The sequence below is a fragment of the Pseudonaja textilis genome, chromosome 1, assembly GCF_049901715.1.
Source record: "Pseudonaja textilis isolate UNSWEBS1 chromosome 1, rPseTex1.2, whole genome shotgun sequence".
In the NCBI taxonomy this organism is placed as follows: Eukaryota; Metazoa; Chordata; class Lepidosauria; order Squamata; family Elapidae; genus Pseudonaja; species Pseudonaja textilis.
Window position 1 is genome coordinate 316,705,343 of NC_141990.1, and position 14,030 is coordinate 316,719,372.

The 14,030-nt window shown below is 40.8% G+C and overlaps 1 protein-coding gene across 1 annotated transcript; it reads right to left on the bottom strand.

Annotated features, from left to right (window-relative positions):
* Nucleotides 1-41: 41 nt before the first annotated feature.
* LOC148128351 (vomeronasal type-2 receptor 26-like) lies at nt 42-11,115 on the bottom strand. The gene is made up of 4 exons (XM_087919910.1): nt 10,201-11,115; nt 3,728-3,946; nt 3,123-3,252; nt 42-2,440 (listed from the first exon to the last, which is right to left on the bottom strand). Exons 1-4 carry the CDS (start codon nt 11,113-11,115, stop codon nt 1,536-1,538), a joined length of 2,169 nt encoding a protein of 722 aa, XP_087776036.1. The 3' UTR covers nt 42-1,535.
* Between the last annotated feature and the right edge of the window lie 2,915 nt (nt 11,116-14,030).

The window sequence follows — 14,030 nt, forward strand, 5'->3', positions numbered from 1 at the left end:
AGGGATCTTAGTCCTGTTATTCTCCACAACTTTGTGTGAAAGATTACAACTGGGCTTGGGAAAGTCCAGTCCATACACTGTGCATATGTTCCTGTACAAAACATCAGCTACTTGTTGGTACCATTCAGTGCATGCTGTCCCTGTCTGAATCTTACACTCTGCCACTATGTTCTGGTCTGTCTCCGAGGCTGTATGCGATATTCAGATGTGGTCTAACCAATGTACAATATGGAGGAACCATGATTCCCTCTTGTTTTTCACACTTCATGCCTGCTGATTCAGCACAGACTCGGGTTTTTTCACCTACATCAGACAAAGAATATCAGCAACAAGCTACTCATGTTGGCTCATGTTCAGCTTGTGATTCATGAAGAGAGAGAGATTCTTTTCACATGTGCTGCTGCCCAGGATGCTCTCTTCAATTCTAAATATGCGCCTTTGATTTTTTCTACACAAAAAGGACTTGGATATGTCCATATTGAATTTTATGCCCTTCCCAGAAAAAGGAATTTAGATTGGTGTTGTTAACTTATTCAATATCATGGCTTCCGGTTGCAAGGCTTTGGCGGCAGCAGGAACCTGCTTCTTTGCAGGTCCCTGCTGCGCTCGTCGCTGAGGTGCCCCGATCCAACTGGATTTGGGGGTTGTCGCTACCCTGAAGGGATAGCGGAAGATAGAGGAGATCCAGGCAGGGGTCTGGGGATATTGCACCCCCTTTCCCCAGCCGGCTAGACTCCTTTTTTCCTGAGGCAGTGGAGTGGCTGTTAGAAATGGCAGCCATAAAGAAATCTTCAACCGGATAAGACTGTGCAGGAGGAAGAGCCAGAAGGAGAAGTTTTCTTGGCTGAACCGGGACATTAACTTACTTTTAAAACACCCTGGAAACCTGACTTTTGGATTGATACATTTGTTTCCAAAAGAAGTTGTTACAGTGACAAAAGTGCTGAAGGAAAGTTCACTCCCCTTCCTTACAGAGAAAGCAAATGAGCACAGAAAAACCTGCCTTTTAAAGGTAAAAATAAGCTCTTTGTTGCAAGTGGGAAGGAGAGGACTAAAAAGATATCTTTAAAACTTTGTTGGAGGAGACATCTTGAAGATTATAAGACCATCAATTAACTGTAATATGGCTTTTAAAATATATTTGGGATTTTGCCCCTGGGGGGAAAAGTTGTAAAGAGAAGAAGAGGAAATAATTTTGTTTGTTTGGATTGTTTGATAACTTTGACATTTGGAAATTACTTTAAGATTGAAAACATCTGGGTAATTTTTAAAAATTTACAATGGCACCATCTGTGGATGAACTAAAAATAGAATATGAAAAATTAAAAGAAAGAGAGCAAAATGGCAAGGATTCCTTGGGAGCTGTCTTCAACATTTAGAAATGACGGTTTCTATGTACCAGCAAGTACTTGAGGAAGAAGGAGAAGGAGAAGAAGAAGAAAAGGAAGAAGCCATCTTTAATGGACTAAAAAGTTCAATTAACTTATTCAATATCATAAAAGTTTTAAAATAAAAGTTACTACTTTCCCCATAAATCAGACATTCTTGTGCCTCATTATATTTTCTCTCTGATTCAGATCAGGCCTCAGTAGGATAATGTAGCATTTGGGGAGAAAGATACAAACCAAGAGACCAGTCCCAGAGGCCAAGATAGAGAAGATCTCCACAGACACCATGGACTTCCCTTTGGTGCTCAGGTAGCTGGGGAGGAAGGTGATCCAAACACTGCAAAAGACCAGCATGCTGAAGGTAATAAACTTGGCTTCATTAAAACTGTCAGGCAATTTCCTAGCCAGAAAGGCCACAGTGAAACTGATGAGGGCCAGGAAACCCAGGTAAGCGAGGACAGCATAGAACATTGAAGCTGAGCCTTCCTGACATTCAGAAATGATCTCACCAGTCAAGGAGTGGAAGTCCAAGTTGGAAAATGGAGGGGAGGTTACCAGCCAGGTGACACAAAGAATGGCTTGGATCAGGGGACATGCTATGACAATGGAATTGGTCAGTGATTTTCCTAAGAGTTTCCTTGACCTGTTCCCTGGTTTGGTGGCCATGAAGACCAGAACCACCATGACAGTTTTTGCCAAGATAGAGGAAACTGCAAGAGAAAAGAGAATGGCAAAGGCAGTTTGTCGGAAGAGACAGGTGAGCTTCCTGGGTCGACCAATGAAGAGGAAGGAGGAGAGGAAGCAAAGCAGGAGGGAGACCAGGAGGAGGTAGGTGAGATCTCTGTTATTGGCCTTGACGATTGGTGTGTCACGATGTTTAAGGAAAACTGCCAGGACTCCCAATGTGATCATGGAGAGAGAAAGAATGAGAGAAACTAAAGCATATCCCAGGGTGTCTTGATAAGATAGAAAGTGGAGCTTCTTGGCAATGCATTGGACCTTGTCCTTGTTGGGATACTGGTCTTCTGGGCAGGGATCACAGGAAGCTGCATCTAAAATTAAGTTACTTTACATTTGTTGGTATATAAAAAAGGGGGGGAAATCATCCTCCAATATTGATTTATTCAATACTGAAGGTGATTTTTCAAGAGGCAATTAGAATTTCTGGTTTTTTCTGAAGACTTCAATTCTTATCCAAGAAGTTTAAAGAAAAACCAGAAAGTCCACTTTCCTCTTGAAAAAGCACCTTTGGGACAAACAAGTTCTCTACTTTGGATTTTGGATTGACTCATTCTGACTATTTGCTTATAAAAGGAAGAGCAGGAAGACAAAGTTAGGTGGATCTCCCCTTTCTCCAACAGGTTTATCAACCTCCTGGGAGACTGAGAGCACTGACAGAAGATGCTCATCTTAAATAATAAAAATTAAAACTTGACCCACCACAACCCACTTTATCACGGAAAGTTTGATTGCTGGTTTTCTTCATGGACTGCAAGAGAAGGACTAAATAATCTAGAAAGGGAACCCATGAATTCTTCCCTGAAACTATCCTGCATTAAATTGCTGTGGAGCAGGAATGGTGGCTAGGAGAATAATTTAGATCCATCAACTCCAAGATTCTGCTGCAAAGGATGAATATTTTGAAAAATGTCAAATCCATTAAAAAAACTTCATAGTTGTTTCTACTGAATGGTTTCCTTCACTTGGGAGATCTACACTGAAAGTGTGCTCTACCTGTTTGATTAGAAATAGTCCCTTCTGGACAAGGGGCACACTGGTAGCAGCAAACTTCCTTGCCTTCTGGAACTCTCTTCCTCTCTCCTGCCTGGCACCTCTTGATGCCACACCTGGCAAAGGGCACCTTCTAGAAGAGAAAAGAGAAATGCTATAGGTGGCCTAAGCAATTCATATGTTTCATGTATTCATTTGTACATTTTCGTTTCCATTGTCAACATGTTTACAAAGAGTCTATTGGAACCCAGGAAATGCTCTAGGGGGATTAAAGCCAGTGACACTCCACACCACTGATAGATTCTAGAGATTGGAACTGGGACTTGGCACATAAAAGAAGACTTGGGAATTGAACTACAGCTTTCCTAAAACAAACAGTCATGGGAATCTAATTGAATGGGAATCGTCTATGGAAACAGGTGTTGTCTGCTCTAAATGCATCCTGGATTTCAAGCAGAACATCAAATATTTTACATGCAAACCATGTTTTTCTAAACAGATGTTTGCCAAATTTCTGATTCAGTGACCTGTTTTCCAGTAAGGAGGAAGTTTTGAATCCCCAGAAGAGAATGAGTCTTTTGCTGAATTTCTTTGACCTTCCAGCTCACCTTTCTTGACCAGACAATTGCATTGGAGTTGATGGTGAAATCCTGGCCTGAGGGAGCCCCAGGATCTATTTGTCCAACTTTCACAGGGACAAACGATAAATTGGGGAGGAAAACCCAATTCAAAAGATCATAACCAGCAGATCCCAGTCCATTTTCTGAGAAGGAGATTTCATCACCAGCACTGTTGTTGAACTGGACATTCCTCAAATAGGGAAGAAGCTGAAAGAAAAGAGATCTTCAGAAATTGGAGTCATTGGCTCAAAGCCCCAGATGAGACATAATGGCTGCTCTCATTCTGGGCTGGTCACCATCTTAGGAGATTTTCCTGAATATGGAGAACTGGTGGACAGAAGGGAAAGGAGGACAATGACATGATTAAAACCTTTGAATAGATGAAGGGTATGAATAGGGTTCTAGAAGACATTATTTTCAATCCTAAGCAAGAATGAGGAGCATGGGCGACATGCCCTCAAAGTGACAGGAGGGATGTTCAGAAATAATTTTAGAAAGGATTCCTTCACAGAAAGAGGAGAGGAAGCTTGGAACCAACTCCCAGTGTAGGCTGTGGGTCAATCATCAGTATCTGAGTTTAAACATGCTTGTGATAAACACATATCCATCATCCAACAACAAATTAAAATGAAATAAAAATAATTTGTAAAGAATAATAAAAAATAAATTCAAGAGAAATAAATAAGATAAACTCAAATGGAAGACTTGATGGACCATTAGGTTTTTTTCTGCTGTCCATTTTCTATGTTTCTGTCAGGGTTCCAAGTAACACACCCACAGCAAACAAAACTCCAAGGAAGGCAATTTCCTCAAAGAACAATTTTTTTGGATATATCATATTGGCACAGGCTGGTGAAACCCGACTCTGACTATTCCTGAAGTTTCCACCTAATTAAAAGTAATTTTTTTTCACGTTCCCAAAACAATTAATCATATGGTCCAATCATGTTACTGTCCAGTTGCTGGGTAACTCCTCCTTCCGAGCACCTGCAGGAATGTTCTTGGTTCCCAAGAGAAAGTATTTTGTTTCAGTTACAACACCCCAATTATCTCCATTCTCCCCTCCCTGTTGATCTCCTTGAGTGTATCAGCATAAAAGTCTCAAAATGGCCTCAGACAGGTCAGCTTCAGAGTTGACAGTTTCTTTGTTTCCAATTAAGAATTTCAGAAAACGTTTCTTTAATTCTCTCTTAATCTTTCATCTCTTACTTCTTGTCCCCCCCCCCCCAAAGTGCTCTGGATTAGAGGTCAACCCCTTCTACTCCTTGACAGCCCTTCAGATGTTGAAAGACAGCCATCATGTCACCCCTAATCTTCCTAATTTAACAGGGACTGAGTTCTTGCAACTTACAAAACCATGAAAACCAAACTCCACAGCGAGGAAGCACTGAGGGGCAAAGGGGATGGGTGTAAGAGTGGAAGGACATTGAAGTGGAGAATTAAAAGAAGGAGGGGTATTTGGTGGAGTGAGCAAGGGGGCTCTGAAGCTGCCACGGCTGAGCAAAGTGGAGCTGAGCCTTTCAGCCTTATGAGCCTTCCTAAGATGCAGTGTAGTTATAGAAATCTGGCCACAAGAAATCCTTTCCTCCCAAGGAATGTGTGATGGAGAAGCAACTCAGTCAAATGGAAAATTGCATGGTTATAACACAAGAATAAGGCTGGAAGGGAGAGGACGCTATAGGGTGAAGTGTTGGGTAAAGGGGAGTTAAACCCTGGAAAGTGGACCAGAATTCCCAATCCTTAAAAGTGAAGGCTGGCAAGGAAAGGTGGTTATGCTGCCTTCCTGGCTAGAAAAAAATAGAACCTGGAATGAAAGAGCAACTGGTAACTCATTTAGAAATTGTTTTGTATAGTATCTGATAATTCTCTATTGAATTGGAATTTAATTTGCCTGAATGACAGATTGGGCCGAAGAAAGAGACCTAAAATCATCTGGTGTGTAAGCTTAGCAAATAGATTTGTAATCATACTTAAAGAGCCATTACATCGAATGCTGATTTGGGATAATATTCTTAACATTGTCCAATTACAAAAACAAATCTTATCAGAGATGACTTCCATAACAACCACGGCCCTGAAAACAGGAAGGAAGAACAACCAGACCTTGATGACATCTCTGGCAACTGCCTCCCCAACAACGCAGAAAACTATAGAAGAGACCTTGGTAGGAGAAAAACAACCGACTGTTACTAATGCCAACCTACAAGCGACATTATTATCCCTGCAAGAATCAATGCAAGAATCAATGTCTAGAATGCAGGAGATTATGATTAGGAATCATAATGAGACCAGAGCAGATATTAGCGAACTGAAAGAAGAAACAAGTAAATTAAAAGAGGAGATGAGAGCAGATATACAGAGAGTTGAAGATAGGGTTGGGGCAATGCAATTGACCATGGAAAGAACTGAATTAAAAATAAAAGAAATAGAGAAGAGGACGGAACAAGCGGAGAGAAACCTAGAAAGGACTGAGGAAGATTTTTAAAATGTTAATAGAGAAATGGAAGATTCCTTGGTCCAACTTGAGATGGACAGAGCAGCTGCATACTTAAGGTTCCAAAATGTGGAGGAATCCAAAAATGAAGAATTAGAACAATTAATGGCAGGTTTGTTGGCTGAACTAGTTGAAAAAGAGAAAGATGACTTACTCAAGGAATTTGATGAAATTTATAGGGTGAACACCAGTTATGCAAGGCGTCACAATTGCCCTAGGGAGATCCATATCCGCTTTTCAAGAAGATGCATGAGAGACCTAATACATAGAAAGGCCAGAGATGAGAGAATATTATATAAGGGCAAAGAGATCATAATTCTCAAGCAGATTCCAAGAAAAGTGAGGGCCATAAGGCAAGAACATAAATTTTTAGCCAATTACTTAAATAAAAATGAAATCTCATTTAAATGGCTAATCCCAGAAGGGATGCTAATATCGTGGAAGGGAAGAAAAATTAAAATAGACTCAATAGAACAAGCACAAAACTTCCTAGAACAGCTAACAACCACGGAAGATCAACTCACTAGGGAGAAAATCCAAAGGAATATGCAGAAAGATCGTAATCGCCACAGGAACAAAGAAGAAAGACCTGTCCAAATTCAAGGGAAAGACAACTTACAACAAGAAAAAGAAGAAACAACTCCATATCAACCACAAGAAGAGAGCCGTAGAGTTACGAGACAAAAAGCGAGGCAGACTTAAGTAAATGGACGAAGGAAGGAAAATTCTTTCCATTAATATAAACGGCCTAAATTCAAGAGCTAAAAGGAAAAGGATTCTAACCAAACTAATAAAACAAAATGTTGATATAATTTGCATACAAGAAACACACATTAGGAAAAGTGAGGAGAAATTCCTAGATTGTCCGAAACTGGGAAAATTATTTACAGCACCAGCTGATAAACACAAAAAGAAAGGTATTGCAATCTATGTGAGAGATGACTTAAAAGCGGAGTTAATCTGGGCGGACCCTGAAGGAAGAACTCTGGTGGTACAAATATCGATTAATGGCATTACACTCTTACTGGTAGTAATCTATGCCCCAAATGATGATCAAGGTAAATTTTTTAAACATCTCCATCAAAAAATAACAGAATTTGAGAATGGTAATATTATTCTGATTGGCGATTTTAACTCTATTGCTGACTATCGGAAGGATCATAGTAATAGGAGTAAGAATAAAAAAGGAAATAGAGAATTCTCTAAGCCATGTAAGGATATGTTGAATGAAATGAATCTGGTAGATATCTGGAGAAAATTAAATCCCAAAAAAGAACAGTTTACTTATTATTCTAACCCACACAAAATTTGGACAAGAATAGATATGGCTTGGATAAACGGTGAATTAATTAATGAAATCAAAGATAGCGAAACCTTACCAAATGACTGGGCTGACCACAACCCAATTCAAATAACCTGGAGGGGTAGAAGAAAACCAAGGAAAAGATGGACTTTTAACACTCATTTAATAAAAGAAGAAGAATATACTAATAAACTGAAAGAAGAACTGAACTTCTTCTTAAAGGAAAATAATAATGATCTAACTTCGAAACAAAATATATGGGACACATTAAAGACATTTATAAGAGGAATAACAATCTCTTACAATGCTATGAGAAATAAAAGAAAGTATGCCCAACAAAGTAACTTACAACAAGAAATTAAGGATTTAGAAATCCAATTACAAAAGAACCCCAAAAACCAAAGAATACAGAACCAGTTAATAACAACTAAACACAAACTAAATTTACTGGAACAAGAAAAATTGGAGATTAGTCTGAAAATGACTAAACAAATGTACTTTGAGCATGCAAACAAGCCAGGGAGATGGTTAGCCCACAAACTTAAGAAAACGAAAGAAAAAAGATTGATACACCAATTAATGGATGAGGGGGGCAATATGCAAGAGGAGATAGAGAAGAAAAAAGAGATCACTTCTAATTACTTTGGGAAATTATAGAAATTGTTTTGGGACCAAAATGCAGGACCCAAACAAATAATCAAGGCTCACTACTTAGTCATTAAGATGCACCTTGGAGGAATTATCTCCAGAAATAATGGGAGGGACGCCTGCAGAAAAAAAAGATGAACTTATTATATTTATGCATTTCAGAAAAGAGGAGAAAATGATATTTTAATTCATACACATGTAACAATCTAAGTAAGCATGGACTTCCAGTTTGAGCTTCTTTGGCAAGGAACCGAAATCCGCGATTGTGCGCAGTTTTGATCCGTGCTCACCACCAGAGCGCCCCAAGCCGGCTGGATTTGGGGCTAAACTATCCCGTAGAAGTGGTGAAGAGGGGGGAGACCACCATCAGGGTCAAGAAGAGCCACATCTCTCCTCCTCGGCTGGCCATTATTCCCTTTCCCAAAGCCGGTTGAGCGGTCGTCAGAAATGTCCACCTCAAAGCAGAACTCGGCCGGAAAAGAACGTGCAGGAGGGAGATAAGAGAAAGTTTGGGTTAACTGAGATAAACTGAAAAAGCAACAATGTAAGGTACCCTGGAATTTGAATTATAAAAAATAACATTGTTCCCAAAGAAGACTTTGAGGTAGCGAAGGAGAGAGGGAAGGGAAAGGATTTGGCTTTTTTTCCCTTCCCTTCCTTATACTGACAGCTAAGAGATTTAAGTAAGAAACTGACAAAAATCCAGTTTGACATCAATAGACATTTAAGCTCAAAATAAAATGTCAAAGGGATAATAAAGACTTTTGGATATATTAAAAGCACCTAAGCCATGCCCACAGAACCGGTTGTTAAAAAATTTGAATCCCATCCCTGGCAGTGTGGGCTTCATATGGGTCAATGCCAACATGTTGCTCCTAATAAATCTTTTGGATCCTTTTGAACCTTGGCTTGAGGCTCATGATTTAATTAGGGCAATCTCTGGAACCCTGACACAGGTTTTATGCAGATTTGATGCAGGGATATGATGCCAAAAAGATATTTCACTCAAGAAATTGACATGGGGAGCTTCCTCTCTAAAGATCTGTGGCCTGAATAAGATCTGTCTTGACTTGAACTGTCCTGACTCAACCTAGTTCCAAGAGAGCAAACACAAGAAAAAGGCAGCAGCATAAACTTTTATTGATTCAACTAAGAATTCTATTTCTTCACAGATAAAAGGCTGCTTCCAAATAATCAGCTCTAACAAGAAAGAGCCTTGCCAAAATTTTGCAAAGCTGCCAAAAAACGATAGATAAGAAACAGTTTTCAGTACAACAGTCCTAAAATACCAATTGTAATGTCCACGATGCTGAGTTTCAAAACGTCTTTGCTTCCTACAAAGAATGTTCTCTGCACAGCTGCCTTTTATCTTCTTGAAGGAGAGGCCATTACCTTGCAGCCTTACTCCCAAGTTGCCCATGCTGTTGTAGCTGTTCTTTCCTGAGAGCAACCCTGTGATCACGCATGCACTTGTCACAGGCTCCTCGGGAACCTCCTCATTGCTGCTGCCAGCCCCCACAATCTCTGAAGGCAGCAGTCCACTCCCTAATGGTTCTGGCCCCTCATCTGAGTCCTCGTTTCGGCCATCTGCACCTGCTGTCGGATAACCACCACATCAACTCAGAAGGCAGAAACAGTCCATTGACTTCATTTTTGAGGCCAAGTTGGTATAGTTTTGCCAAAGTCAAAGGAAGTACAGTAAGGCAAAGCTATTTTTGAGGATCCCGTGTCAATTCCCTCGTAAACTTCCCCTGTTTCCCAGGCCTGTCCTCCCATTGGCCCCTCATGCCCAATCATAATCCAAAGAGAAGTTTTTGGCAGTTCTTGGAATGCAGCTGCACTTTTCTCTCTGGCCAGTTGTCCTTCAGATGTTTTCTCCAGCTTGCCCAAAGTACATCAGAGGTGCTCCATTCCCCTTCCCAAAAAGCTTCCCTCCACTCCAGCATCTATGGCAGGCTGGCACTGAAGTAAGACAAAAGAAGAAGTGAGGTGGCAGATCTGACACCCAGAGATTACCTGCCAGGACTGGACATTTGAGGTCCTCTCTCCAAGTCTCAGCATGGCTGGTCGCCCTTTGGATCCATGCATTGCATGTAATGCATGTGCCAGAGCATAAATGGCATTGTAGATATTGTAGCTTTCTCCAGTCATGCTTGTTTCAAACACGTAGGATGGAAGATTCTGTACATTCTCCTTTCCTGTACATGGTTTTTCCCCCTTTGGAGGGGTCTTTCCAGGCTTGTGGATGTTGCAGTCAAAGACCCATTCCCACCATAGTGGGAGAAAGACATCTTCTTGTGGGATCAAAGGGTCTAAATACAGGAGAAAATGGCTGAATTCTGAGACATCCCCAGTGTGGTGCCTAAAATTTAAAGCCCCATGGAAGGGCTTTATCATTTTCAATAGATATTGAGATTTCAGCACATTAAGTTTCCAATTGGATGTAAAGATCCAAACTTTCAGAAATGATGCTTTTCTAAGTATGCCATAAACATACACAACTGCCTGTATATTTACAATAGTATTAGAGTCTCCAAACAGAATAATCACTTCCCCTTTAGACCAAGTGTTGAAAATATGTTGTAATTTTGAATCTGAAGCAGCAATAAAATCAGATTTCATCACTTCAGCAAAAGCCAGGCAGATCTCCTTCTCCTTGAGCATTGGCACCAGAGATGAGGTGAAAAGTTCTCCATCATCATTTTCAGGGGCCACCAGCCCAACCCAGTTCCACTGGAAATACAGGAGCAGCTGGACTAAACCCACATACTGAGAAGATTCCTTGGGATTTATCCGGAAGAAGGAAGGATAAACTCTTCTCTCTCCCTGAGAAAACTCAAAGCCAACACCAAGCTGGAGAAAATGAAAATCCTCTTTTAGAGACAAAGTGTTGACTTGCAAAGCTTCCCTGACCTGCTCCCGAGTTTCCATAGGCTGGGGGATGGGCCTCACAGCTGCACCAAGGAATTCACACCTCAGTCAAAACAGGACACAGCCTTGCCAGCCAAAGTCAAGGCCATCTCCACGGAGACCCACAATGGCTGGAGGGAGCAACTTATATGACCTGCAAAATTGCTTCGTTGCATAATGTGACTGGTAACACACTTTGGGGGGGAAAAAGAGGGTCAGAGCCAAGGTGCAGGTTGAGTGAAGTGAGAGCTGGCTTCCCATAGGTAGAGCCAACATGGCGCTCCTAATAAACCACTGGATTTTTCTTTCTAAATGGCTTGAGACTGCTAATTTTATGATGGAATTGGTCAGAACCCTGACACAATGTACACTTTAATGGTGACTTTAAGGGCCCCCATTGTGTGATTTCTTGCCCCACCAGTCAGATTTACTCATTGTGAGTGGAAAGCTTCATCTTCCTCCCTTCTAAGGAAGAGACATTGGTTACCTATTTTGCCTGGCTGTGATAGATCATAAGTCAAAGGAACAAAACATCCACGCAGAGAATAAACTCCATTGAAAGGTGCAGAAAGATATTAAACTTCTATGAATGTCAGGAAGTAATTGCTCTTTCAGAATTATATCAATATTGCTTTGTGGTTATATAAAAATGTATCTTCACATAAAAAATACAGAAATCAACTCAACTATAGGATGGATGGTCAAAATCAAAGAATTCTGATGTGTGTCCGCTCGTAACACCTTTGCTTTCATCCTTAGCTTCTGTGTGTGTTTCTGTTCTTTGTGTGTTCCATATTGTATCCAGTGCTTACCTGTGGGATCTTGAAGATGCTGAAGATGGAAGCCATCAGCCTTGAGGATTTGGGGTCATCACATCCAATGGCAGAGAGTAGAGGGTCCTTCATGTAACATTTATAACCTGGAACCATTCGGCCTGGTGTGGAGAGCAGGGAGAGGCTGATCAAAGAAATCCACCACTCCTTTTGGTAATTGTTTTGGATGTTGAAGCCAAGGGTGATGTTGGGGAGGAGAAACAGATCCTTGTTGACTTCTTTAACTGCAAACATTAAGGCCAGGAACTGTTGGAAGTTTTGGGGTATAAGCCTATAGTGAGAAAAAAGAGAGGGGACCTTGCAAGGAAATCCTGCCTGCAGGTGGACTTTGCCTTGTCATATTTTTTGGGTTAGTTTTCAACAGCAAGTCCCAAGTTTCATTATTAGGATTAGTGAGAGAGGAGAAAGGCCCTATCTCCATATCATGGACAATTTTATACGATTCTACCATCCCTTCCTTCTTCATATGTCCATGAAGATTTTCAATCATCCAGGTCATAGTTGCATCAAAAGTGGCTTTTATTTTGGAAAGGCAACTGGACTGATTTTTGAGAAAAAAACAAAATGTTTCACCTTGGACGTTTCATCAATTGCATTGGATGTATGCATATGGAGATGGAAGGACAGCTACTGACAGTTGAGATTAGTTGGTGGGAGGGAGAATGGAAAGGTTGTGTTTTCTTTGAAGTCAACTGGTTTTAATGCTCTGTGGGTGCCATGGTGGGTACTTGGGGGTTTACTTGTGAGCTCAGGGTCACCTGAGTCAGAAGTGTGGAATTTTCTTGGAACAGCCAAATGGACTGCATCACAAATTGGGGGATAGACATTGTCTTATCCCTCCCCCTCTGTTGAGGATGGGTTGCTCAGTTCTAACATAGATGGCCTCTTTGACCCCTCTTTCAAACCAATGGTCCTCTCTATCCAAAAGGTAGACCTTGCTGTCCTCAAAAGAGTGACCCTTATCTTTCAAATGCAGATGGGCCACTGAATCTGGTCCTGATGGCTTAGATCTCCTATGTTGTGCCATGTGCTGTTGAAGTGGCTGTTTTGTTTCCCCAATGAACAGATCTGCACATGGCTCACTGCATTGTGTTGCATAAACCATGTTGCTCATTTTGTTTTTTATCCTTAAGTTTCTGCCTTAATGTATTCTTGGTTGTTACTCTCTCCCTTGTCTGTAGCAGAGGAGGTCATGCTGGGTCATTTTTTGGATTTGATGAAGGCCCAGCTAGGATAGCCAAAAGTTCTGGGGGATTCCTTGATGTGTTTTAGTTCTTTTTCTTTTCCTTCTTTACTAGTAGGCAAACTTTCAGCCTGGTTGATCACTCCCAATTTGTGATACATCTTGTTTTTTCCTCAAAAAAAAAATCATCCCAGTTGCCTTTTCAAAATAAAACCTCCCTTCTTCAGTTTGCTTCCATGACTGGAATCCTCCCCAATTGCTTCTCTTCCACCCTAATCAATTTGAGTCTCTCTTGGAGCAGCTTCTTCAGGTCTGGTCACCATTGCTGACCCAAAGACTCCAGTGGGGGTCACAGCACAGATGGAGTGAAGGCCATTATTCATGAGAAATGTTGATTCTCAAACTCAGGGATTTTGGCAGTACCCCACATTGGAAAAGGACTGAGCTTTTGGGGAGTTTTAGACCATGCTTTTATGTCCAAATAAACATAAGTAAACCTCTTTACCAGGCCAGCAAAGTCTCCAAGGTGTTTTTCCCTCTCCACTTTCATATGGTGTATAATCATGCAGAGGAAGACTTCTGCAAAGACTGGGAATTCTAGCCTATTTCATGAATTTGGCTATTTATTGAGGAAAGGACAGAAATCTGATCTATACAAAGTTGTATACAAGGATCTTTGCAAACATCACTAGAAAAGTATTTCTAAAAGGAGTTTCTCAATCCAAAAGAAAGAAAACAATCATCTATATTTTTCCATTCAGGTGAATCTTACGAGAATTTATAATTATGAAGTGATGGTGGTTCATCTTGAAAATATTCTATACTGGAGAGGATGATAGCTGCCAGGGGTAAATTCCCACCAATAACCAGATCACCAGACATGTAATATTTCCATTGATTGTTAGCAGTCATTGGGGGCA

Coding starts and splice junctions, on each gene's coding strand:
- LOC148128351 (XM_087919910.1), bottom strand. CDS start 11,115: ATGGAAACTCGGGAGCAGGTCAGGGAAGCTTTGCAAGTCAACACTTTG. Junction 3,947..10,200: donor CAAATGTCCAGTCCTGGCAG/GTAATCTCTGGG, acceptor CTTTTCTTTCAG/CTTCTTCCCTATTTGAGGAA. Junction 3,253..3,727: donor CAATTGTCTGGTCAAGAAAG/GTGAGCTGGAAG, acceptor TTTCTCTTCTAG/AAGGTGCCCTTTGCCAGGTG.